At 38.8% G+C, this 23650-nt stretch overlaps 1 protein-coding gene across 8 annotated transcripts in view; it reads left to right on the top strand.

The window, feature by feature from the left end:
• Window positions 1-22914, top strand: part of HMBOX1 (homeobox containing 1) — a 128633-nt gene extending 105719 nt beyond the window's left edge. For 3 of the 8 annotated variants that reach the window (XM_088152540.1, XM_088152542.1, XM_088152543.1), the window contains 5 exons: window positions 354-436; window positions 1541-1636; window positions 4823-4917; window positions 5152-5253; window positions 13456-22914. In XM_088152540.1, coding sequence (XP_088008666.1) covers window positions 354-436; window positions 1541-1636; window positions 4823-4917; window positions 5152-5253; window positions 13456-13593 — 514 coding nt within the window. In that variant the 3' untranslated portion in view covers window positions 13594-22914. The remainder of the gene's footprint in view (window positions 1-353; window positions 437-1540; window positions 1637-4822; window positions 4918-5151; window positions 5254-13455) is intronic. The other 5 variants (XM_088152545.1, XM_088152544.1, XM_088152548.1 and 2 more) reach the window with 5 other exon arrangements.
• Window positions 22915-23650: the final 736 nt, after the last annotated feature.

Below are 23650 nucleotides of genomic sequence, written 5' to 3'. Positions count from 1 at the left end.
ATTTGAAGGGGCAAAAGCGTTGACAGCTCTTTAGGACAAATGTCTCTCTTCCTGGAATTATACTACAATAATTCCAGGAAAAGAGGCAGCTGCTTTAAGGAGTTGCTGACAGGTACTACGTGGGCATTCCCCCCCCCCCTTCAGATCCAAAACACTGAAGAGGTCTGTTCTTCACAGCCCTCCCTTCTGTTGAAAAGAGCAAACAGTCTCTCTCTTTCGTACATTCAAAATTCGTGATTGTTTTCTCTATACAGAGTTTCTCAAAGGTCTGTGGTTTGGGATTGTTGTCTTTATTTTGTGTGGGTACAGGGAGTAGGATTTCTAAGACAAACACACTCTGTTTGTTTCTGTAGCTACTTCAATGAGAATCAATATCCCGATGAGGCCAAGAGGGAAGAAATTGCAAATGCCTGTAATGCAGTGATTCAGAAACCAGGTACAGAAGAATGCCAAGAAGGGGCTACGTTGTTGTTGTCTTCTCTTTTCCTTTTCCTTTTCCTTTTCCTTTTCCTTTTCCTTTTCCTTTTCCTTTTCCTTTTCCTTTTCTTTTTTCTTAGAAAGATTGCCTATGATTCTACCTTGTTTACTTGAACATATTTTTTTTTCTTATTGGTCCCAACTCAATTGTCCATGCATGGGTTATCACAGAAATAGACTGAAAAACTGCACCAGTCCTAGACAAAATGAAAGAGAAATACAGTATCCAAATATGCCATCAACGCCTAGTTACTATTTTCAAAAACGACCCAATGCATTTTGAGTTTCAACCGTCCTCCTCCACCCCAGGAATAATTTCTGTTTGAACAAGATTTAAAAAGAAGGGAAAGAAGAGAGATTGGGGGGGCGGGGAGACCCTCAGTTTTTTGGAAGTATTTCAAAAAGGAAAGTGTTTCTCTGTTTCAAAGAACTGTGAGGTTCAAAAGATGTCAAGACATTTTTAACAAAAACAAAATCAAACTGTGCTGAATTAACAGTGTTAAACTTCTTGTTCTTGTGCTACAGTGTTCATCTGTTTCCACCCTCAAAAGGGCAGGATATTTTTGGCAGTTGCATTGACTAATATCCAACAGTATAGTCAAACGGTGCTTCAAGAGCATAAAAAGTAGGGTGGGATTTAAATGTTGCATGTGGCTCTGGGAATAAGGTGGGGGAGCAACATGCAGCCCTAAGTCCCTTTCTGGAGAATCTCAGAGCTGCTGCTGACTGTTTACTAAAAACTGAAAGCCATCTTGGATGGGAAACCCAAGAAGACTAGTTTAAGTCCTAAAATTCTCGAAACTCCCCTCCCCAGTCCTAGGCACTCTTACACATGTGCTGTGGTTATACTCATTTTGTAGCCCTCAGTTCCCCCAAAGCTATTAAAAGTGGCCCTAGGTTCACCCCTTGTTTTTAGGTTTGTCCACTGCTGCTATAAAAGAACACTAAGCATGTGTTTTAGAAAAGAAACTCTCATATGGTTTGGGAAATCCTGTCCTGCACTGTCCTGGGGCTTCTAAAAGCAAATAATATACCATCATGGTTTCTTTTTTATTTTATACAGGAAAGAAGCTGTCTGACCTGGAGCGAGTTACTTCCCTCAAAGTGTACAACTGGTTTGCCAATAGAAGGAAGGAAATCAAGAGGCGAGCCAATATTGGTAATGTATCAGACAGCCTTGAAGAACTGCTGAAGAAAGATGGAACATGATTGACTTTTCTTCACAGGAAAACAGTCTTGATAATATTTTTTAAGTAAAAGCTTGACAACATGGTCAAAACAAATCTTTTCTCTTCCTCTGTTTTTACTAAACCATACTGAACAGTTCATCAATGTTAAGATGTTGTCAAAAAGCATTGGTATATGTGTATAATAGCATCTTTAAGTCCCTTAGGTCAGGGAATTTCATCATGTCTTTCAAGAAAACCTGGAGACTTCCAGTTTTGTTGGAAACTGATCTGCACTTACTCTGCTGAAAAGATCAATGGATGAAATATATTTAGTCCACCACTGTGATTACCTGGGAATATTAGGCCATACTATAATGAATTTTTAATATACCTAGGGTGGTAATAAGGCCCAGTAGAATAGTAAGTGCTACATATGAACCCTAAAACGTGCCTCAAAGTGTTCTACAATGTACCACGTTGCTTGGGGCCAACAGTTTGCTGTGAAAAGCTTTCCTTGCATTTGGATTATTTTGAAAAACTGCCTTAACTCTCCCACTGTCCTCACGGTGAAGCAAAGGCTGTTCAAGTCATTGAACAAGTTTGTATGTCACACAAATCTGTATAAGGCTTGGCTTAGCCTGCTGTCCAAACCTATTCTAGGCCCAGGAATAGGCTAAACTGTTTCACATAACTATAATCTGAAACTGTGGTTTATGTTTTCATGCCTTGGCTGTAGCTCCATGTGCCATGCAAATGGAACAGGAGCAGGTGAACAATGGATACTCTCCATTCTGATCTCTAGTCACAGAGTTGGATGGCAGGAGTCACAGCATTTTTGTTCCTTCCACCTTGTTTGTATCTCCTGCAGATGTATAGTGAATTCTTTAAGGTAAAATTGGACTGATGGAAGGATTAGTCTTTCTTTATCTCAAATGGTGATAACCATGTGCCAGTGAAGCAGCGACGTGCCTATTTGGGTTGCTGTTTCTGGTTAAAAAAAAAAGTTTAAAACTGGGAATGATGGCTGCAACAACAGCTGGGCAGGAAGAAAGCTTTGCATAATTGTCTGCTGAGTTCCCCATGGATATGTCTCTTACAGATGATCACTCTAAACCACAGACTGGTGTGTTTTCTGATTAAGCCCTTCTGGTGCCATGAACAATGGCATGTTCCCATCTGTGTCTCCCAATTTAGTTTTCCTTCACATCCTTCTCCCTCTTTATCATCTCACCACAGTCACAAATATAATACCATATAGCACCTAACATTCTGCTAGAGAAAATAAATATTTAAAGAAACGTCCTCACTTTAATTAGCATTTCTTGTATACTAATAAATAATACAGGTATCTGGCACTTTCCAAAGTTTGAAATGCTTTGGATATTGTAGAATAGTAAATAACATTACAATTTTTTAACATATTGTGCAGAAAAGGAGCTTTAAATGTGCCTATCTATCATATAAAATATTTAACATATAAATGTGCAATTAATTACATAAATTAATTTCTTTTTGCTTTGAATTTTTAATTTGTGTATCCTTTCGGGGAAAAACCTCTAGTGTAAATCTTCCCCCAGACTTCCGTACCTTTTTAATAATTCAAGAGTTCAGGTTCTTCCAATGAAATTGACTGATAGCAGATTCAAGACGGAGCAAAATAAAAAAAAGCATACTTCTGACAATTTAACACAATACGGTGATTGCCCCTCAACTAAATTATTTTTCGTAGGGTATGAGCCAAAGGGAGCAGAAGAGCTTTTATTGGCTGTTAGCTGTGATGGTGATTTGGAATCTGCAGTTTTAGATGCAATGTATTTCTGAATGCCAGTTGCTGAGGGCTACAGCCACAAGAGAGAAGCACTGCCTTTCAAGTCCTGCTTGTGGGCTTCCTGGAGGCATCTCTCTGGCCATTGTTGGAACTAGAATGCTGAACTAGATGGACCTTTGAGCTGATCCATGCAGGGAACTTCTTATGTTCTTATACTTCTTTAGGATGAGATGGCAAGATGGTGCCTGGAGGGGGGGGGGGACATCAGAGGGAAACCAGCAGATTTTGTCCATTAGCATGGGAAAGCCAAACAGTGGTATAGGTAGCACATCAATAAAGTAGCATGAGTCTAGGATGCTTTGCAACCTCACAAAAGATAATGGAGCACATCGTGGCTTTCATGTAACTTGTGTGTTGTGAGTTGCACCTTAGAATATTACCATTGCAAGGGACAGGCATCGCAGGCTGTGCAGCCAAGTGATTTGAGCCGGCTATGAAGTCCAGTTGGAGCTATAAAATATTTGCAAAGGCTGATGACCCTGGATAGAAACTGATTTTGTTTCTTTTTTTGAATTGGCATTTATGCTCCTCCAACCAAATTAATTTTCCTTTTTTTAACAGTGCAACAACTTGCACAAAAGGGGCTTGCACCATATTGAAATGAAGATGAAAAGGGGGCCTCACTACAGGGGTGTGTTTATTGTAAGAACCATCAAGCCACAATCAGAACTGTAGAAAACGGATAGTCACAATCATTACATAGAGAGAATGAGAGAGACATTGTTTTATTACTTGGATTATGGCTTCACTAATCACATGTGGATTTTGTCCCTTTCTTAAGAAGGGCCTCCTAGGTTGAAGCCTATCTGGTAGGAAGAGCTCTGTGTGTGATATGATTCTACAGGAGTGCAGGAAGAAAATCTAAACCATGATGCCAGGTGCAGAATGCAGCTGCTAAGAATTGCTGTTTTCATTTGGAGGGAAAGTTTCCAGTCCTTATGAATCCATAAATAGCACTTGCTGAAATCTCCAAATTCAGAGGCAACTCCAAAAGATTCCCAGGAAATTGGACTTCGGTATCCTGTGAAAGACAGTTGTCTCTCCCCAGGCACTAGCAAGACAACAGGAAATTATGTAAAGTCAGAGATTATCCAAGCCTGCATGAGAAATTCTGCAAATTGAGTAAATCTGCGTAGTCACCTTTCTTTGGCAGAATTTGGCTTGTGGAATTAATGTTTTCTTGCTGCTGAGTTTAAACTAAAAAAAAAAAAAAAATAGTCCTGAGTATTTCTTTGAGGTTCTTACAAGAAACAAGATGCCCCACTTGTGAGGATTCTAGTTTTTCATCTTCATCCTTATTGGTAACCCTGCAGCAGATAATTCAGGGATCAATTTGCTTTTTTCGAAGAAGCAGCAATCCTGGAGAGTCATGGGATAGATGTACAAAGTCCCGGAGGCCACTCCAACAGTGACGACGTAGACGGGAATGACTATTCAGAACAGGTAAGTATGCGAGCTGAGTCAGGGGGCTCCAATATGGAGAGTCCCCCTGTAGGCTGGTCTTCGTCCTCTGGGATTGGGGGGGGCATGTGGAGTGGTGGGTGTCTTACATCTTTCAGCCTCCTAAAATAATGTGGCCTTTTATACTGTTGTGCAATGGGGGAAGGCAGAAAACACAGCTATCCCCCCCCTCAATGGACCAGCCTTCACCCACATGGATTTATTGTCATACAACAGGAGACTTGGCAAGTACGCAATGGGGAGGAGGAGGGAAGATGTACAGAGGGAGGCAGAGAAGCAGAGAAGTTAGAAGAAGACAGGAGGATCTGCTCAAAACAAGCAAGTTGACACTCTGTTCGCACACATTTGCCAAATGCAGGGGCATGATGAATTCCCCAAATGTGCACCACCATGCATAGTAAACACTGTGTCTGTTTCTCCCCTGTGCCCCTGTAACCAGAGCTGTGTGCATCCTCAGAAATCCTTTTTGATATTGTTTTAAGAATGCGTCTTTTTAGTCCTCACCATTCTGGACTGAGGGCTTATGTGCATGGTCAGATTTAGTGATGCTGTTCATTGAACAGCCCGTGAAGTATGAGGAACAGGAGGGTGGGGCAAGCAGCTCTCCCCTGATTTGATCAGTCCTCTTTCCTTTTTTAACAACTATTGTCCTCTGCCCTCTGATGTCATTGGGTATGTAACTTTGATGTCTACATCATATCCATCATGTACTCCTTGCAAAAAATTACAATTGAATCTTGAAAAGAAAATAGTTAATGACGCAGGCCAAATAAAAGCATATCCACTTGCTTAGTTTCAATATAAATTTCAGAATCACGTTTTTGACGTGGAACACACAGCCCTGCTTATACCATAAAGATATACAAGTTTTACTCTCTCCTTACCCACCCTCCCCACAATGCAATGAATGCACAGCTGCATGCTCCTCTTCCCAGAATTTAATGCATTGTTGTAAATTGGTAACATGGCAGCTCAATTCCAACCAAGAATATTCCATCTAACCTCCTGGTGCCAACATGTTTTTAAGGCAAGATGAAGCCTCTTCATAATTTGTCCCTGCTCTTGAGATGCTATTTTAAAAATTGCTTTTATTCTTAGGAACATAGGAAGCTGCCTTTCACCACTGGTCCATCTAGCACAGTGTTGTTGATGTACTGACTTACAGTGATTCTCCAAGGTCTCACATAATGAGGTTTCCTCAGCCATTTCAGGAGATGCTAAGGCATGAACTTGGTACCTTTGGCATGGAAAGCAGGTGGTCTGTTCCTGAGCTACACCACCTGTACATTCTTGATAGGCCATGGCTGTCATCTGATCTTCATATTTTGTTATGTTTCCCTTCCCCCTCCTTTCCCCACACTTTCGGTTAGTTTGTAACTTGTTCTTATTTTTGAAACTATTCTAGATACAGGTAGTCCCCAGTTTAAAAACGAGTTCCATTCCCAAGGTCTGTCCTTAAGTCACATTTGTATGTGAGCTAGAACAGTATTATTGTATAATACTGTATAAGTAGTATTGTGTAATGAACTCGAACCATTGTGTATTTAACTCGAATCATTGTGAATTTAACTCAAATTTTGCTACAGTAGGCTTTGTTCTTAACTATGGGTCATCTGTAACCCAAGCATTCTTAACTCGGGGACTACCTGTGGTCTTTGGTGATATAAATATAGGAAATGAAATTAAAAATACTTTCTTCTGTTCTTTTTAATTTCTAAGAGAAACTACTTGCTAAAGAGGAAAATAAGAGAATATAAAGAATGAATAGAAAAAGAGCTGTCTCACAGAAGAGATGCTTAGACTGTCTTTGATGTGTTTGAGCTAGACACATGTAGATCTTGGTTGAATATTAAGAGAAACAGAAGACTTTGACGATGGGGGCCAATTACCTAGAGTTGTGATCATCCCTCTTATTGGTCATCTTCAAGGGAAAATATCCATTGTTGAGAATCCTCTAGCTTTGTGGTTCCTGCATTGATTAGGTTGGATTAGATGGCATTATTGTGATCAGTGTGTTTTTAATGGAAATTTTATATTTTGTACATGGATTATAGTTTTGTATTTAACTTCCTTGAGTGTTCTTTTAGTGGAAATATGGGAAATAAAAACAAATAAAATACAAGCCTTTAACTTGAATATGTAATGAAGGGAGCTAGGAACAGATTAGTCATTTGTTGTGTTCCAGTTTCTTTTTCTGTTCTGTAGTCAAGCTCTCACTCAGCTGACCAGATTGATAGAGCTTTACTCTGGCTGAATATACCAGATGTTGGCCAACCATTGGCTGAGAATGTTCTAGTTCTGGATTTATTGCATGTAGCAGGGTGTGGTGTAATGGGTCCATAAGGCCACTTCCAACTTTCTGTTTCTGTACCCTTTGCATAAATCTAACTAAGACTATAAGAAGAAACATTGTTTTATTGAGCTCCGACTTTTTCATTGTTCCTTCATGGGCTTATGTTACACTGCCTAGTAATTAATTCTGGGTTCTAGTAACCTGGTGACCACATTTCTGTTGTTGTATAAGTTAGTCTTGATCATGATGAGGAAGCAAATGTTGTTCCTCCTTGTTTTAACCAAACACATGCAGATTAAGATTACAGGTCCCTCTTGTTAATGGATTGTTGGGTAGAACATAGAACTGTCCCTGAAATTCTCCATAGAATTGAGCAGGGGATACAGAGCCCACATGAAGATGGAAAATGTGAATGCCTTAAATTCTATCAAATATTTGCTTGGATCATTTTTAATATAATTTTTATTAAAAGTTTTAAAAGCAATAATAAGAACTAATACAAACTGAATTAGAACAAAGAAAATGAAAAAGAAATAACAGGAAAAGCTAAAAGTACAATAAGAAAAGAAAATAGAAGAAAAGAGATAGATATAAAGAAAGATATAAAGATATAAAGAAGTAGCTTCCAATATTCTTTACAGCAGTTATAAGTACAATTATATTTTAACCTCTCTCTCTAAAGTTACATCATGACTCTCTCCTATCCTATCTAATCATCAAAACCATCAATCACAAGGTTTTGATTTTTTTTTTCATTTTTACATAAAAAGTCCATATGGGATTTTCAGTCACCAGTAGATGTAAATATTATCCTTTCTCCAATCAAAGAAGTCAGTTTGTCCACTTCAGCAAGTTCTGTCAATTTCACCAACCATTCCTCCATGGTGGGTAGTGCCAAATCTTTCAATCTTTGTCCATATAATCTTGCTGCAGTAATCATATATTGAAATAATCTTCCGTAGCTTTTTTCTAACTGTTTGTCAATCCTAAAAGGAAAGGTTCTGGCTTCAATTGAATATTAATCTTTAAAACCCTCTGTATCAATGTATGTATTTGAATCCATTTTTTTTTTAGCTCTTTTACATGTCCATGCTTACCATTACCAAGCATGATAAAATGCTTGTGTTGTTCACATTTCTAACATACATCTGAAAGGCCTTTATACATTCTAGATAATTTCTCTGGGGTCATGTAACAATGGTACATATTTTTTTTTAAATTCTCTCTTAAGTTCGTAACATAAGGTAAATTTCAACCCTTTTAACCATGTATTTTCCCATTAATCCATCTGTATATTATAACCAAAATTCTTAGCCCATTTTATCATACCTTTTTAAACCTATTTTTCCTCTGTTTCAAATTTCAACAAAAGTTTATACATTTTAGCAATTCCATGTTCATCATTGGTGCACAATTGTACTTCAAATTCTGTCTTACTGTGCTCCATACCATAAGTCTTTTTATCCATTTTGAATCTTTCCGATAACTGTAAATGGGAAAACCATTGACAACTATATCCTTCTGCTATTAGTCGCTCTCTTGATTTAATCTTATATTCCCCATTGATGACTTTCCAATAACTCCTGGTACATTAACCATTTCTCTTTGCCTGCTGTTTCTCTTCTATGGAATGCCTCTTGTGCTGAGATCCTCAGAGGTATTTTCAGGCACAACCTGGGTTTATATCTATTCCATATTCTCAATATGGCATGTCTAATAAAATGATTTTTAAAATCCACAATAATTTTAACTTTATCGTACCATAAGTATCCATGCCATCCAAACCTCAGGTCATGATCTTCTAACTCTGAAAGTCTCTTGTTTCTCGGCAACATCCATTTTTCATCCAGATCAAACAACAAGCTGCAAAACACAATTTTAAATCTGATAAATCCAGTCCTCCTCTTTCCTTTGCATCTTGTATTTAACTTGTGTTTTTTCCCTTGCCATACAAATTTAGATATATCCTTTTGTCATTGTTTGAATGGTACAGCAGTTGTCAAAATAGGTATTGTAAATATTTGCTTGCAGCATTTTAACAAAAAAGATTACTAGCTAGATGGATGGGTGGGTTGTTGGATGGATGAATTGGGGTCAGTTTTTCCATCTAAAATCATGTTCTTTTCCTGAGGCTTTTGGAATAATATGATGGGAGGGAATATTCTATAAATCTGAATAGATGTAATGACTAATTCTTGGTGTGTTGATTGATATCATTCTGTATTGGAGAGTGCATACTTTTAAAAATATCACCCCCACCCCCACCCCACCCCACCCCAGATTTTAATGCAATATGTTTATCCAGTAGTCTGTTTAGATTTTTCAAACCTCAGCCTCTCTTAAGTTCAAAATAGAAAAGACAGCAATGATCACAGAACCTAACTATGCTCAGATTTGAAGGCCATTCAGAAATTTCAGCTGGTACAGAATATTATTTGATTCAAAACGATCAGAACATGTAACTCTTCTATACCAGATGAATTTCTGGCTCTAGTTCAAAGTACTTTAAAGCATGGGTGAGTCAACATTTCAGCCCTGGTATTAGCACGCATATTCAGAATCAGAGTAGGACTCTGTGGGGGAAAGGCTTTAACTATCTCCCTCCCCATACATGTGAAAACAGGATTTCTGGTAATACTTGCAGATAAATAATATTCTTCTCTCCATCCATCACAACCTTATTGCTGGTTCTATACATTTGACTGATGATAAGGTGCTATTAACAGTTCCTTTGGCAGCAGCTATGAAAAAGCTCTATGATTTGTCATTTAGGCCTTTCAGAGCACAAGTTAACTCTGTGATTCATCATATGTTGAGAAGCCAGATGGATATATTTTTAATAAAATGAATTGATATTGGGAAAGAATGGCAGTGGAGAAGAAGGGGAAGGAGCATGGACACTTAGGGCCTTTGATAGTTGCAGGTGAACCATCCACACTAAGGATTTCTTCCTTCCTACACCAAGCCAAGCAGGCCTCTTCAGACTGAAGGCCCTACCTAGGGCCCTGCTTAGGGGCTGCCATTTTACCCATCAAGCTATACCTAATCTTTCCTAATGGTGAGGAGAATTAACTTTGCCCCCATGCTGTGTTTTTAAGGAAAATTAAGGCATGGGAGCAGGATCCTTACATGTTTTTCTTAATTTATTGCAATGTTGTCCAAACTTGGCTACTTTAAGATGAGTGGACTTCAACTCCCAGAATTCCCCAGCCAGCATGGCTGGCTGGGGAATTCTGGGAGTTGAAGTCCACTTATCTTAAAGTGGCCAAGTTTGGACAACACTGATTTATTGAGATGACACTTGGGTTTTAGATTACATTCATATTTTATTCTTTTTACTGAAGATAATCTTCTATAATTTCTTTCAAATAGTATTGTGGAATGTAGTTTGAAAGTTTGTTTTACAACCATTTTAATCTGTCTATTATCTTTACAGGCTCAATAGCCTTTAAGACTATATGTACCCCATTTATCAGCATATAACACACACAGGCGTAGAACACGCACCTTAATTTTAAGAAGGAAGTTTGAGTAAAAAAAACCTTAAATTTAAAATAAATGACTTGGAAGCAAAATAAAGGGAGCTCTGAACTTTTTGTTTATTCATATTTATACCACTTAAAAGGTAAATACGTAATATGAAAGAAAAAGCATCTCTTTGAATGAAGAAAACCGGTGCTCCGCATCGCTCGCGTGAGCAAAAACTGGCACTCCCCATCGCTCGCTCGCTCGCTCGCTTGCCCGCCGCTCACCTCCTGCTCTGCGGAGCTGCCCCAGTTACAGCCCTGGCTCAGATGAAGGCTCCACTCTCCCGGCCCTGCCGCTTGAGTATCGGCGTATAACACGCAGCTAGGATTTCAGCCCCATGTTTTAAGGAAAAAAGTGTGTGCTATATGTCGATAAATACGGTACATCCTTAAAATGTATGAATTAAGTCAGGCCAGTTGCTACTGAACATGTATTGGACTGTTCCGTTTTCCTGTCAAGATTTTGTTTTGTATGGCTCTTTAGAAATATAAAAATCATTGTAAATTGGTGCAGGATAGTGTGTTGTGCAGTTGCTATAGTTAATTTAAGGTGGATTTATAGCCATAACATTTTAATTCTACTCTTATATGACTTTCAGTACTCCATGAACACAGAACTAGCCCATCGATCCCTCTAGCTCAGTATTATCAACACTTGCAGGCAGCAGTTAATTTTTCAGAGTTTCAGATAATTTTAAAAAATCTTACATTGACATTCTGCATGCAAGGCATGTTCAGTGCCACTGGGCTCTTGTACCTTCACATATACTTGGCTATTTGTGCTTGGAAATGTGTACGTGTAAAATTTACATAGTTTGAACCAGGAACAGGCAACTTTGAGGGGGTTAAGAAGCACATTTTACTTTGAGTGGAAGCTGGCTCTAAGAAAACCGGTGTTATTGAGAGAAAACTAAAATGTGGCCAGGGCAGAATTTTTTTAAAAACATTTTTTTAAAACACCCTTTAAAAATACTTAGTATGAACTCCTAAGATTGTGCTACTGTTAAAATTTGCTACCCAGTTTTGCAGTAAATTCTGCCACCGAATTTCAGTGGTAAACTATCCAATAGATATGGAGACCATTTGAAAAATTAAAAAGCCTGCATGTGACTGGAGGATATATATTGCCCCCCTTTTTCAAAGAATCAGCACTCCAAGGATTTCATATTGTATTGAATTGTATTCTGTCTGGAATTGCAGAACTTTTAAGTAGGAAATTATAACTGCAGGTGTTACATGTGGAGCAATGCTGATGAAGTAGCAGAAATTGTTTTAATGGATAAAAACCACATGGGTCAGCTTAAAGTAGTCTTTCTACAATTTGTTCTTAATTTTGTTTTGCTTTGTTTCTCTTCTTAATTTTCTTTGGTTTTGATTTATAAGTATCCTATGTTAGGTAGCATCCTATATTTAGATAGCAACAAACTGTAAAATATCTAATACTGTAAATGAAAGTAAAAGAATAGGTAGAAATTCCTCACAGTAAGAAAGAAGGTGCTTCCAGATGAAGTTTTGTGCTTCTAGTTAAAAGATATCACATAGCTCTTCTATCCTTTCTCTTGCAATGTTTGTTGCAGGTAAAAAAAAAGGACAAGAGAAATGGGGGATGGGGGTGAAATTGGAGGGATTACCAGTGGAAGTTGTTGTTTTCTGGACCCTCATCAAATTCAGTGAAAGAGTTTGGACTATTGTGTCATAAAAATGGTACAGAAGCAGCCAATCCTTTCACCATCCCTGTCTCTCTCTCTCTCTCTCTCATATGCAAACACATAAACAGATAACTTCTGCTGCTAAATCACTGTCTTCTCTAACTGAAAAAGCCCCCATTAGTCAATGAATTTCTCTAAATGCTCAAGTGTATTCATTTGTTTAAGAGACATTTGTCTAAAACTGAGCTGTGTCTGTACATCTCAGTCTGTACTATAGGATAGTGATGGAATAAAATTGTAGTTCTTCATTTGAAGAAATTTGGAGGTCCTGCAGAATCTGTTTCCAGGAGACCCAATTGAAACAATCTTATCTGCTCCCTAACTAACTCTTCTGTCACCAAGGCACTTTTCAACTTGAACAGACACCCAAGCAAAAATTGTTATTGTGAGGTCAGTTGGCACTGATGGCCTTGCTAAACAAAGAAATAACACTGAAATTTTTAGATAAGGGCTGGAACATTATGCATCCCTTATTATTTAATTTCTGGAAATTGCACAGTTAATTTAACTTTTGTATTATTGTCCCATTTTTAAAAGTTTAGGTTTCTGTTTGCAGAATGTAGCATTCTCTCTTTCTCTCTCTCTCCCCCCTCCCCCAAATTTGGACTTGGGGTGTGGGAGAAAGGCAGAATTTCCAAAGGTTTTATCCAGGTGGTTGGTAGGTTATTTTATGCCTCCTAATAACTTGAGACTAGGAAGCTGCCTTCGGTGCTCTATCTCTTTCATTTTCATCTGTTCAGTATGAGATTTTCTCCAAATACCCTTTCTCCTTCTTCCCATTTTCCCTTCACCCAATGCCTGTTTAGCATGTGATGTGTGATATTTCTTTTTAAAGAAATCCCTTTCTCCCTCTGTCCCCAGCCCATTGAATGAAAACTTTGGACTGTTTATAAGACGTATTTTAAAATTGGATGAAATTATTGTTGAAGATGCTAATGAGACTTGTTCCTCCCCTCCCTCTTCATTCCTTTCTCCTTCTCCACTTATGTAGGATGACAGCACTAGCCATAGCGACCACCAAGACCCTATCTCACTAGCCGTGGAGATGGCAGCGGTAAATCACACCATTCTGGCGTTGGCCCGGCAAGGAACCAGCGAGATCAAAACAGAGGCCCTGGATGATGACTGATGACGCGATGGAGGGGGAGGGCTCCCAGATGAGAAAGTAACTTAGTTTTAGACGTAGCACCTTAGCAGCCTTTTTCCTGGTCCCTAATATGTGTCCTTCTTTACAATATAACTTTGCAGTCTCTTGTACGTCAAGTTTGCCGTTTAGGGTCTTGTCCTGTGAAGATGGCATGGTGCCCTCTGACTCTGCGTATAAACTCTCAGTATTAACTCCCAGTCAGATAATTAATCAAGCCGACTGACCTCCCTCTCCCAGTGCTCCCCCCTCAGCTAGATGAAAACCTTTGCTGCTCTGTCTTTAGCATTCCATGAATGTGCTTCCAGGTGTCGTAGGCAGCCCTCAATTCCAAACCTTAGGCGAAATCTATAGAAAAACAACAATACAATCTTGGATTATCCTTCAGACTTCCTGGTGTTAACATTTTTTATTTTTCTCTTGTTATTGTTATAAAACCAAAAGGAGACAATGGAGATTGAGTGGCTTGAAGGATAACGGCCACTGGGTTGAGAGTTTGGGCAGAGAATGGGGTGATGATAAAGCTTAGATCTGTGGTCAACGTCTCGTTACCAGGTGCCAATAAGCTGGGCCTCTCTTGGCTGTGCAGCAATACAGTCTTTATTGCTTTTCCATGGGATTAGTGCTGTTTTCCAAAGGTCCTGGCTGGTTGGGAATGAGGGGGGAAAGTCCACCAGCTTGTTTTGATTGATGCTTGCTGCTGATGCGGTCAACATAGCCTTCCTCTTTTCTTTACAAGTTGTGTTATGGGAGGAATAAAGCGTTTTTTCTCAATTCCTAAGTTTCCCCAGTTAGGCCAAAGTTTCCATCTATAGAAGAAGCTGCTCACTGTGTCTCTGAATGAGTCCCACCTATGTCCATGCTTCCTTCCAATAGGTTGTCACTAAGGGTGATGATGGCCAAGGAATGATTTAGGTGTGATTGGATCATTCACAGTTCTTTTATCAGTTCAGTCATAAATGAGCCCCACTGAGTTCAACAGGATTTAAACCCAGATAAGTTAAGATTATACTCTTAGTCACCCCACATGGAGAATATCTATCTTGGAAAAGACATGATTTGTGTAGAAAGATAGGGTGGGCTTTGGTGAAAGTGGGTAGTTATTTTCATACTCATACATACACACATACACACACAAATACTGTGATGAAACGTGAAGTATCTCTCCAGTTCAGCCTGTAATCAGAAGTTGCAGAAAACTCTCCTTGAAAATCTTGTAACTGCTTACTTCCTTGCAACACCCTGTCTCCAAAGTATGGTGCACTCTAGAAAAGGATTAAGAAGTAACTCCCAGTATCGCTCCCTACTAGAGTTACAGGAAATGTGCATACACAGAAATTTCCATTATTTGCATATTAGAGGGTGCAGTGATCCCTATCTATTGTCTCTGGTGTTGGCTCCCCAAGATATCACACCATGATTTCTCACACTTCACTAACCTAGGCACACATTCTTTGTGTCTCTGTCTTTGTTCTGTTCTTCTTCAGAAGCTGGAAAGCTGTACCTGACTGAGCAGGTTAGCTAATTCTTGGAAGCCATATTGCAGCAGGAACTAGATGTTGCCATGAGCCAAGGATTCAGTGGCTCATGTGCTCCTGGGAAACAGGATTATTTTTTTACTTTCCTATTGTTAGGGCAATCTGAGATTGGATTCTGATATTGGCTGTCCAGGAAATTAGAATTAGTGATTAAATACCGATGGAATGTGAGATGAATCTACTTCTAAATAGCAAAAAAAATAAATAAAAATCAAATTCGAGTTTTTTTGTTTATCTTGATCATATGTAGCACTTTGGTATTTTTTTCTTAAATAAATATATATATATATTTGTATTTTGAGCATTTTTTAAAAAATAAATATCATTGGATAAATCAACAATAAAATGCTGTAAGCTCATGTTACAGAATCATCCCATGATATACCTTGAACATAGTCCATCAGGAACATCTCTGATGAAATGGCCCTGGGCGGAATAGCACCAGGGGATTCTCCTGCACAAGCTGTTCTGAAATGAAGGACGGGGGGGGGGGGGCGGGATGCAAAGGCATTCCTGTTACCCGAGAAGCTTCCCTGACGGCTTTAACGTAGCATGTGGTTTTCCTCTTCTTGTGTTCTTCTCTCATTCTCCTTCGTGCAGCGTTCACAGGAAGTCTTCCCCACTCATTGTGCCCTTAGAGCTGCCTGTGCATTCAGGAATAGCAGCTAGGATACTTCAGGTTGAAACTGACCCGCTGACTGCTCCATGATATAGTCCCTGCTGGCTCAACGGTTCCTAACATAGGGAAATGTGGTTTGTCTGTGGCCTAGTTCCATTTACCAAGCCTTTCTGTGCTTTGCTGAGGCAGATGATAGAAAATTGTAGAGAACTGGTCAAAGGCTTAAAATCGTCAGGATGTTGAAATACATCATGCGATTCCTGAAATTGACAGGCTATTTACTCATTTGGTATGTCAGCCTTGTGCTGGGTAGTTCTGCCATTCTCTGGTAATTTATTTGTAGCCATGGTTTCTCTCTTTCTTTGCATATATCTTGAGTGCTCAGAAATCCTTTATAAGGAGGGAGCGTCTGCCAAGATGCTATTGCTTCATGTAGCAGGGTACCTGCTAGCTTCAGTAACTGGGTAGATAGGACTTAGCTATATAATTAGTAGGTGGAAACTTTGAAAATGGATTGATATGAATATATTTTGAAAAAAGTGACTGGCTATAATGAAAAATAAAATGTCATCTTTTCAAGGGGCTGGAGCAATTCTCTATTGTTTGACTTTTGCTTAAGAATAATGGATGCCTCCTTATGCTGGGCAGACTATCTACCTAGGTAGCTTAGAATGACCTACTCATCAGCTCTGAAGCAAAGAAATATCATCTGAGATTATTTCCCATCATCTGATCTCTCTGACCATAATTACTAAGGGCTGAGCTAGAGTTCTCTGTTTCTTCAGTGAATCGAGGGCAGGAGCCAGTTGCAATCTCCATCACTTGGAGAGGGTTCACAGAGTTTCTCCATCAGGATCCTTGATGACGGCTCCTCCTCATGGCCATTTAACTGCCAATTGAAATGTTTGAGCTTTGCTGGTATATTGCAGCTCCATTTTTTCCTTGCACATTTCATCGGCCATAATATATGTAATTTTTTAAAATCAACTGTTGGTCACTAAAGCATAAGCAAACCGTTGTCGTCTGTCTTGTTTGTCTATCTAGAGCAGGCAAACTCCATGAGGAGCTTTGACCTTAGACTCAGGGAAAAGTGTGAGAGTTGTTTGGTAGCTGCAGAGAGAATTTCTTCTTGTGAAATTGACAAGCAAATGTGTCTCTCCGTGGCAGGTAACAAAGAAGTGAAGCAACTTTGGGATTTGTTTTGTGGACTAAATGACCTGGTAAAATGTAGCTGCTGCAGTGGAATTTTATCTTCTCGTTACTACAGTGGTAATACCCTAAACTGCCAAACATTGATGATATGAGGTCCTCATGGACTCTTGCCACTGCTGTTTTGGCACTGCTCTTCACTGAGGTTTTATTCTTTCTTTGGATGTGGTTTTAACAGGACACTACCAGCTAATTCTAGTAAGAACACTAGTAACAGAATCCTTAAATGAGCCATCCACTGCAAATTTCAGCATTCAATTTAGTCAGTCTTCCCTGTTAACTTGTAGCTTTTCCCTACTTACCTAGTACTACAGTATTCGGGAAGGACCATCAATCTTCATGGCTTGGCCTGAAGAACTTTTCAATTATGGTAAACAGTTATTGGTTTCAGCCACTTTTATATATGACACATAGAAATAAGTAACAGGAGGCAATGAACGAGCTTTAGGTATGCAGGCAGAACTTATTAAAACATTGGGGCAATAGCTAGCCTACAGTTATCTTAATTAAAGAAGGATTGTGCATGAGCTGAGAGATCTTGAATCTTTAAAAAGAGGGCCTCAGCAAGAAATGTATCATGAAACAATAAACCAGAAGACACATTTAGATAAGATACAATAGAAGCTTTGTTCAAACGACAAAAGCATTTGGATCCTGGTTTGTCAGGTTACAAGTTCTTACCACATTTTAATGCCCTATTAATTTTATCTGAATTCAGAGGCTGATGCAGCTGCTAAGCTTCCTGTTACTAACAGCTAAACTGTGATTGGCACTTTTTTCTTCTCCAGTTAGGATCCTCTGTTGCTTTGGATTTTCAGAACCCCCAAAGTGTTTTATTTTTCCTTGTCTTTCCAAATTGTCTTTCCGACCTGAGCATTCTGACAACAGCATTTTACCTGTGCTTTTTTTGACCTTTCTGACCTTTCAAGATGATCCATTAGGTATCTGACCCATGTTATGAATAGTTGAGGAATTTGGGATACTAATACAATATCTTACTTGCCCCATGAGCAAGTATGACTTGTGAATCATCTTAAACACCCTTTAACTATGTCTGAATTCTCAGCTTGCTACCCGCCTGTGATCTCAGTTATATTTTCTCATGAGCTGATAGGTGGTATAGCCTTGGGGTATTTTCAAAACTGCCGAACTGCCTGGTTCTGTGAGATCACTGTAATATTGCTGCTACTGGAAGGATAGCTCTCAATTCTTGAACATCCAAGATGCCCAGTTCTCTCTTCTGTAATCTTAGATTTAGAGACAGTGCTTTGAGATTGGCTTCAGACTTGAATAATGTAATATATGAGATGTGACTTTTGTAGAATAGCCTTCTACAATATGGTGCTCCCCCAAAATATGGGGACTACAATCCCATGATTCCCAGTCAGAATCCTAACTGTGAATTTTGGAATTTGTTAGATCAGACACATGAAGAGGGTTGTAACTGAACAACCACATTCTATATCACCCCTCCTCCCACATTCCATATTGTACATCCTGCACCTATTTATATTATAAATGTTTTGATTTCCATTAATTCTTTCCTCTTAGTCATAGACATGGTATTGGAGAAATCTAAGCTTGTTGGAAAATTATCAGTACAAGTACATGAGAGATTTCTTACTAGAAGCAAATTCCATATTTTAAAAAGGGCTTCCTAATAATATAGTGTTCTTTTTTAATACTCTGTACTATTTACTCTTCTTTTCAGCATTCTGGACTGGAAAGACTTTTAAGGCAATAAGTGGATTTCTGTGTGCTGCTTGTTGAAACCAACTTTCCTGAAAAGACTCCCTTGATAAAATTTTAGTTGCAGCTCTATGAGTAACATCAGCTTTCTTCCAGTGGAACAGTTTTCTCCCACACTTGTATTAACTGAAACTGCATACAAACCAATTTCTCTGTTCCTACCATGTTGTGAGTCCCTTAGCAACTGGCATTCAGTAGTATATTGCCTCTGAACATGGAGTATTCATAATGATTATGAGTTTTAGCCTTTGATCACTGAGAAAAATATATTGAACTGTGCAAGCAATTTAAGCCAGTCAGCCAGCTAGAGAAAACATAGTGCAAAAATGGTGGTAACATCTGTTGTCCAGGAAGATATTTCTTCTAATGATGTGTTACTTGCTCTGTGTGAGACTAATAATAGCCATTTTTCTAGACACGTAGGAAACTTGTGATCAGAACATGTGATTTAGCTGTTAAGTTGATTTTTTGATAGGGAACAATAACTGGTTGGCATGTTAGTGTTTTAATAGAGGAAAGCCCAGTTCTTTTGTTGGTTGTCAATTCCCTAAGTTCTTGCAACTTTTGTTGTGGAAAATCCTACCCTATTGTCTTCCTAAGATCATCTTGTTCTGCAGTTGAGATAATTCTGAGAAAAACTCTAATGTTCTATGTGGATCTCAAGAAGCCATTTAAGCAAATTCCTATTCTGATCCAAGAGCCCAGCCCCTTAACTTTATCAGGATTCCAGATGTGTTGGATGTCAACTTCTACAGTTTCCAGCTAGTACAACAGAGTCCCATAAGAGCTGGTGCAGCTTATCTAGAGGCAACAGACTGAGGAAGACTGCCTTGCTTTGTAATGTTGAAGGGGAGCAATAGCCTTATCCCCTAGAAGTTTGTGTCTAAATGGGCAAGGCCACTTACCATCCTCCCATTTTCAAAACAAGACTAGCTTTGGAAAGTGGTTTTCAGCAGTGAGACCTGTGGTCCATTTGCAGTGGATGGAAGAGCTGATTTCCATGGCAGGTGGCACTAAGGGGTTTCCCTGTTTTTTCAGGATGCCCAGGATCTGCTTGCTTGGTTTGTTTCCCATGTTTAGTATCCATTTCTAAGAATGCCTAATGTGATAACTGAACCTGATCTTGTATGGGAGACACTGGTCTTGCCTGTGTTTGCCCTTTTGATATGGGAGGACTTGGGAGCCTAGAATGTGAATTAACTACTGGAACAAACTGGACCGAAGCCATAGTTGCTTCATTCTCATTCTCTCTCTCTCTCTCTCCTTTCTCTCTCTCTCTTTTCATCTTGACTTTGACTCTGGGGGCTGGGAATAATTGGAATTGTAATCCAACACATCTGGAGACCACCAGCCTGGGGAAGACTGCTTTATAATCTTGGAAGGACCATGGTGAGAGAGCCTAACAGAAGACTTGCTGTAGCAAGTCCATGCCCACCTCTTTCGTCTTATTCCTCCCTGTGAAAGAGTGCCACCTAGTTGGAAGGCTGCACTTTGTACTTCTCATCTGCATTTCCTGTTATGTGCAGAATAGAAGTTGTAAGCTATTCCCAGTAATCTTTTATGAATGTGAAAAATGTTTAAGAGTGACTCCTCCCTCCCTTTCCCCCAATTAGTACATTTCGACTCTGCATTGGCTGGATTCCTGCATTGAAAGGAGTCAGCAATGTAGGAAGAAACCTGTTATCTTTCATTCCAGAACATTGTTTTTAAGATAATGGGAGGGGAAAGCATCAGACATTATACTAGGAAATTAGAAGTGAGTATGCCTTGCGTAAGGGGATAAGGAGGGACCAGATTTATTTCTTCCTTCCACTCTGAGCTTGTATATGAGCTGAAATACAACTCAGTGTAATCCATTGCAGGTTGCTGTAGCTTGTGGGCAAGCCAGGTTTGTGCATTTTCTAACTTCCATTCCAGGACTGCCTGTCTCTCTCCCCCCCTCCCCCCAATGTACCTTTCTGATCCACTACTGTGGTGGCAGTTCGACACTTTGCCTGGTGTTGTTTTGGCCTGCCATAACTGAGTTCAGCCTACCTCAAGAGGTAATTCTGTGTCTCACTGTCTTGCAGCCACAATCCCTTTTATTTCAGTGTCCTTTTTGATACATACACACACACACACACAGATGTGACACTGGACTGTCTATCACCCTACTCTCCAGCCCCCTTGCTGATGCCACCAGTTCTTATTGCAGATTGGATGCTGCTTTAAATGTGAAAAAAATAAAACAATTGTTTTAAAAAGCTATATAAAGAAGAAAAAATAAAAATAAAAACCTGAATGAAAAGCTAAAGCTGAATTTATAAGCCTTGTTGCATATGAGCCAAAAGTGCAAAAAGCTCCATATAATAAACTAACCTGCCACTCATATAAATATAAATATATATAAATATATTAAAATCAGACTGTTCTACAAAATTGTGTATTTGTATTTTTGTGTACGTACAATTTTCTGCTAAGCAGAAGGAGGATGTAGTATAGGATGTGAGAGAATTTTTTTTAATCAAATTTCTTTTGCTACTTATTTTTCTTAACATTCATCTCTCTGTCTCTGTCTTCTCTATGTATGACACAGTTTTTGAAAAAGCTGCAGTCTCTCTCTTCTTCCCCCTGTCCCACCCAATCCTTCCCGTAGTCCATTGCCAGGGTATATGCTGCCACTAGTTTTGCAGATACAGAAACTCTCAAAAGGTTTGAATAACTGACTGCTGTTAGTAATGTCAACATGTGCTTTGTTGGGACTTGGCCATAGTTGCTTCCAAAGTTGCTATTTCCCTGAAGCAGCCTGGCACTTAGCTAAAGTTGATCAAGACTTTTGTTGGTCTTTGATTTGAGATCCCAAATATCTTTGTGAAGACATTCCTGTATGGAAAAAAAATGTCATTGTCAATCAGACAGACCTTAATAGACACATTTGGGAATTCCTAAGCACAAGTCCAGGAATTGAGGACAAAGGCATTTGGCTAGGTTGAGATTGTTACTCAGTTGAAAACTGAGCAGCAGACTAGTGTAGCCATGATTTGGACAAAAGCAGGATGGTCTAAGTGCCCAAAGTATCTTGTGCATATTTTTTGTAATCCTATAACCTTTCTAGAAAAAAGGCAAGTACATTTAAAGAGGAAGCCATTTTGTAAAAAATGAGTAGAGTGATGAGAGAGCAAAATTAGAACCATCTCATATTTGATTAAAGTTTCTGAGTTTTCATGTGTCTTCCCTCTTTGGAAAGAGATTAGTGGAACTGCCATTTGTTTATCAGTTAATTTAAACTATCAAGGGATTTACTTTGATTAATGCAAGCCAAGTTCCCACAAACCTGCATCTCTCCTTCTAACCTCTAAAGTATATTTGACTTCCAGAATGGTTAATACCTTGCAGTCTTTGTTGATATAAACACAGTTCAGTCATGCTAGAGACCCATACTGAGTGTTCTTCTGACAATTCCAAGACGGGCTATAATGAAATATAAGAGTAGAAAATGGAAGAGGCTTGCTCCTAAGAAAAACCATTTGAGAGTATTGAGAGCCATCATGTCAGGGAAAAACCTAGATGTTTTCCTGTCATGCTAGCTTCTTGTATGGAACATGCAGGATGTTAAATTCCTAAACAGTTTTCCAGTATAACTGTTTTGTTGAGAGTTACTTCCCCAGCTTAAAAAAGAAGTTACATATAAGCTCTTTTCAAAGATATGAGAGCCTTTTGTATATCAAACTTTCCTTGACTTTTTTTTTTCATCCATTTTATGGATGGTAACATCCACTCACTCATTTAGTGTCCCATGGTTCTTTGTGCATGCATACTTTTTCTCTTCTTTTAAAAGCTACATGTCCCATACTGTTGACCCTTACCATTTCTTCCAGGGGTGAGAGAGACACTACATCTTTCTAAGTAGGGCTCATATTTATACCAGTGTGTACTGACTGTGGAAGAAGTCCTTGTTTCTGTATGTGAATGGGGAAAGAAACAAGTGCTCTATTGTATTGATTAAAAACTAGCTTAAAAAAACAAATGAGTCCTGTATCATTGTATCTCCTATTCTGGATTATTAGTGCCTTTTTGGACAGTAGACTGTTCTGTAATTAAATTGTAGTATAACTGCTTTTTTGTACAGTTTTGTTTTAATAAACTTTTTTTAATTTGTGTTTATTTTAGTATTGTACCTACTAGAAAATTAAAATGTATAACTGAAAAAGAGCTGCCTTGTCGTCCTTGTTTTTCCCCAAGAAACTCTGCTTTTGGGAAATGTTTTATACAAGGTAATATATAAAGTCACGCAAATCTTCTAGATAGTCTGCTTGACTGCCTCTGTGGCAGGTTACAGTATTTATTTAATTGTTTATTATAAAGTTTTATATACCAACCATTTCTATGGGACCCAAGGCAGTTTACAGATCAAAAGAGGTATATCAAATAAAAACAGGAGAGCAAACAACATCTAACTTCCGGCTAATGGCGAGCCCAGACACAGAATAGCCAGGTTCTCAGCAATTTGCAAAAGGTGAGGAGGTATATTTAAGCTTTAGTTGCTTTAAGAACTTCTAGAGTCAGCCATCTCTATTCTAGTATTGTAGTCAGAAGTCATGGCTAGCCCCAAATATTCTGCTAGTGGGCTGTTAGAAGCTGCTCTAGATTCACCATACAAAAAAGAAGTGTGGTGCAGTCATGTAGGGAAGCTACTTTGAATTGTATCAGACAATTGCTCCATCTAGTCAGCACCGAAGTATGAAGGACTACAGAACTGAACATTAGATCCCATATGTTGTGAGACATTACAATGATGTGTATTATAGTGTTACTTTTAACACATGCAACCTGTTCATAAACTTTAAGGAGAGTTGTTGGGTTGTTCAGCAAAATGTAGGACCAATTAGAGGGGGAAACGCCAGTTGTTACCCTCTGAAAGAGATTTTTTAAATTCTAATATAATTCT

The sequence above is a fragment of the Python bivittatus genome, unplaced genomic scaffold, assembly GCF_059951505.1.
Source record: "Python bivittatus isolate LINGU-HERP-01145 unplaced genomic scaffold, Pbiv_v1 ctg000690_np1212, whole genome shotgun sequence".
In the NCBI taxonomy this organism is placed as follows: Eukaryota; Metazoa; Chordata; class Lepidosauria; order Squamata; family Pythonidae; genus Python; species Python bivittatus.
The sequence above is the reverse complement of the archived record's forward strand: the minus strand, read 5'-3'. Positions and strand labels throughout refer to the sequence as shown.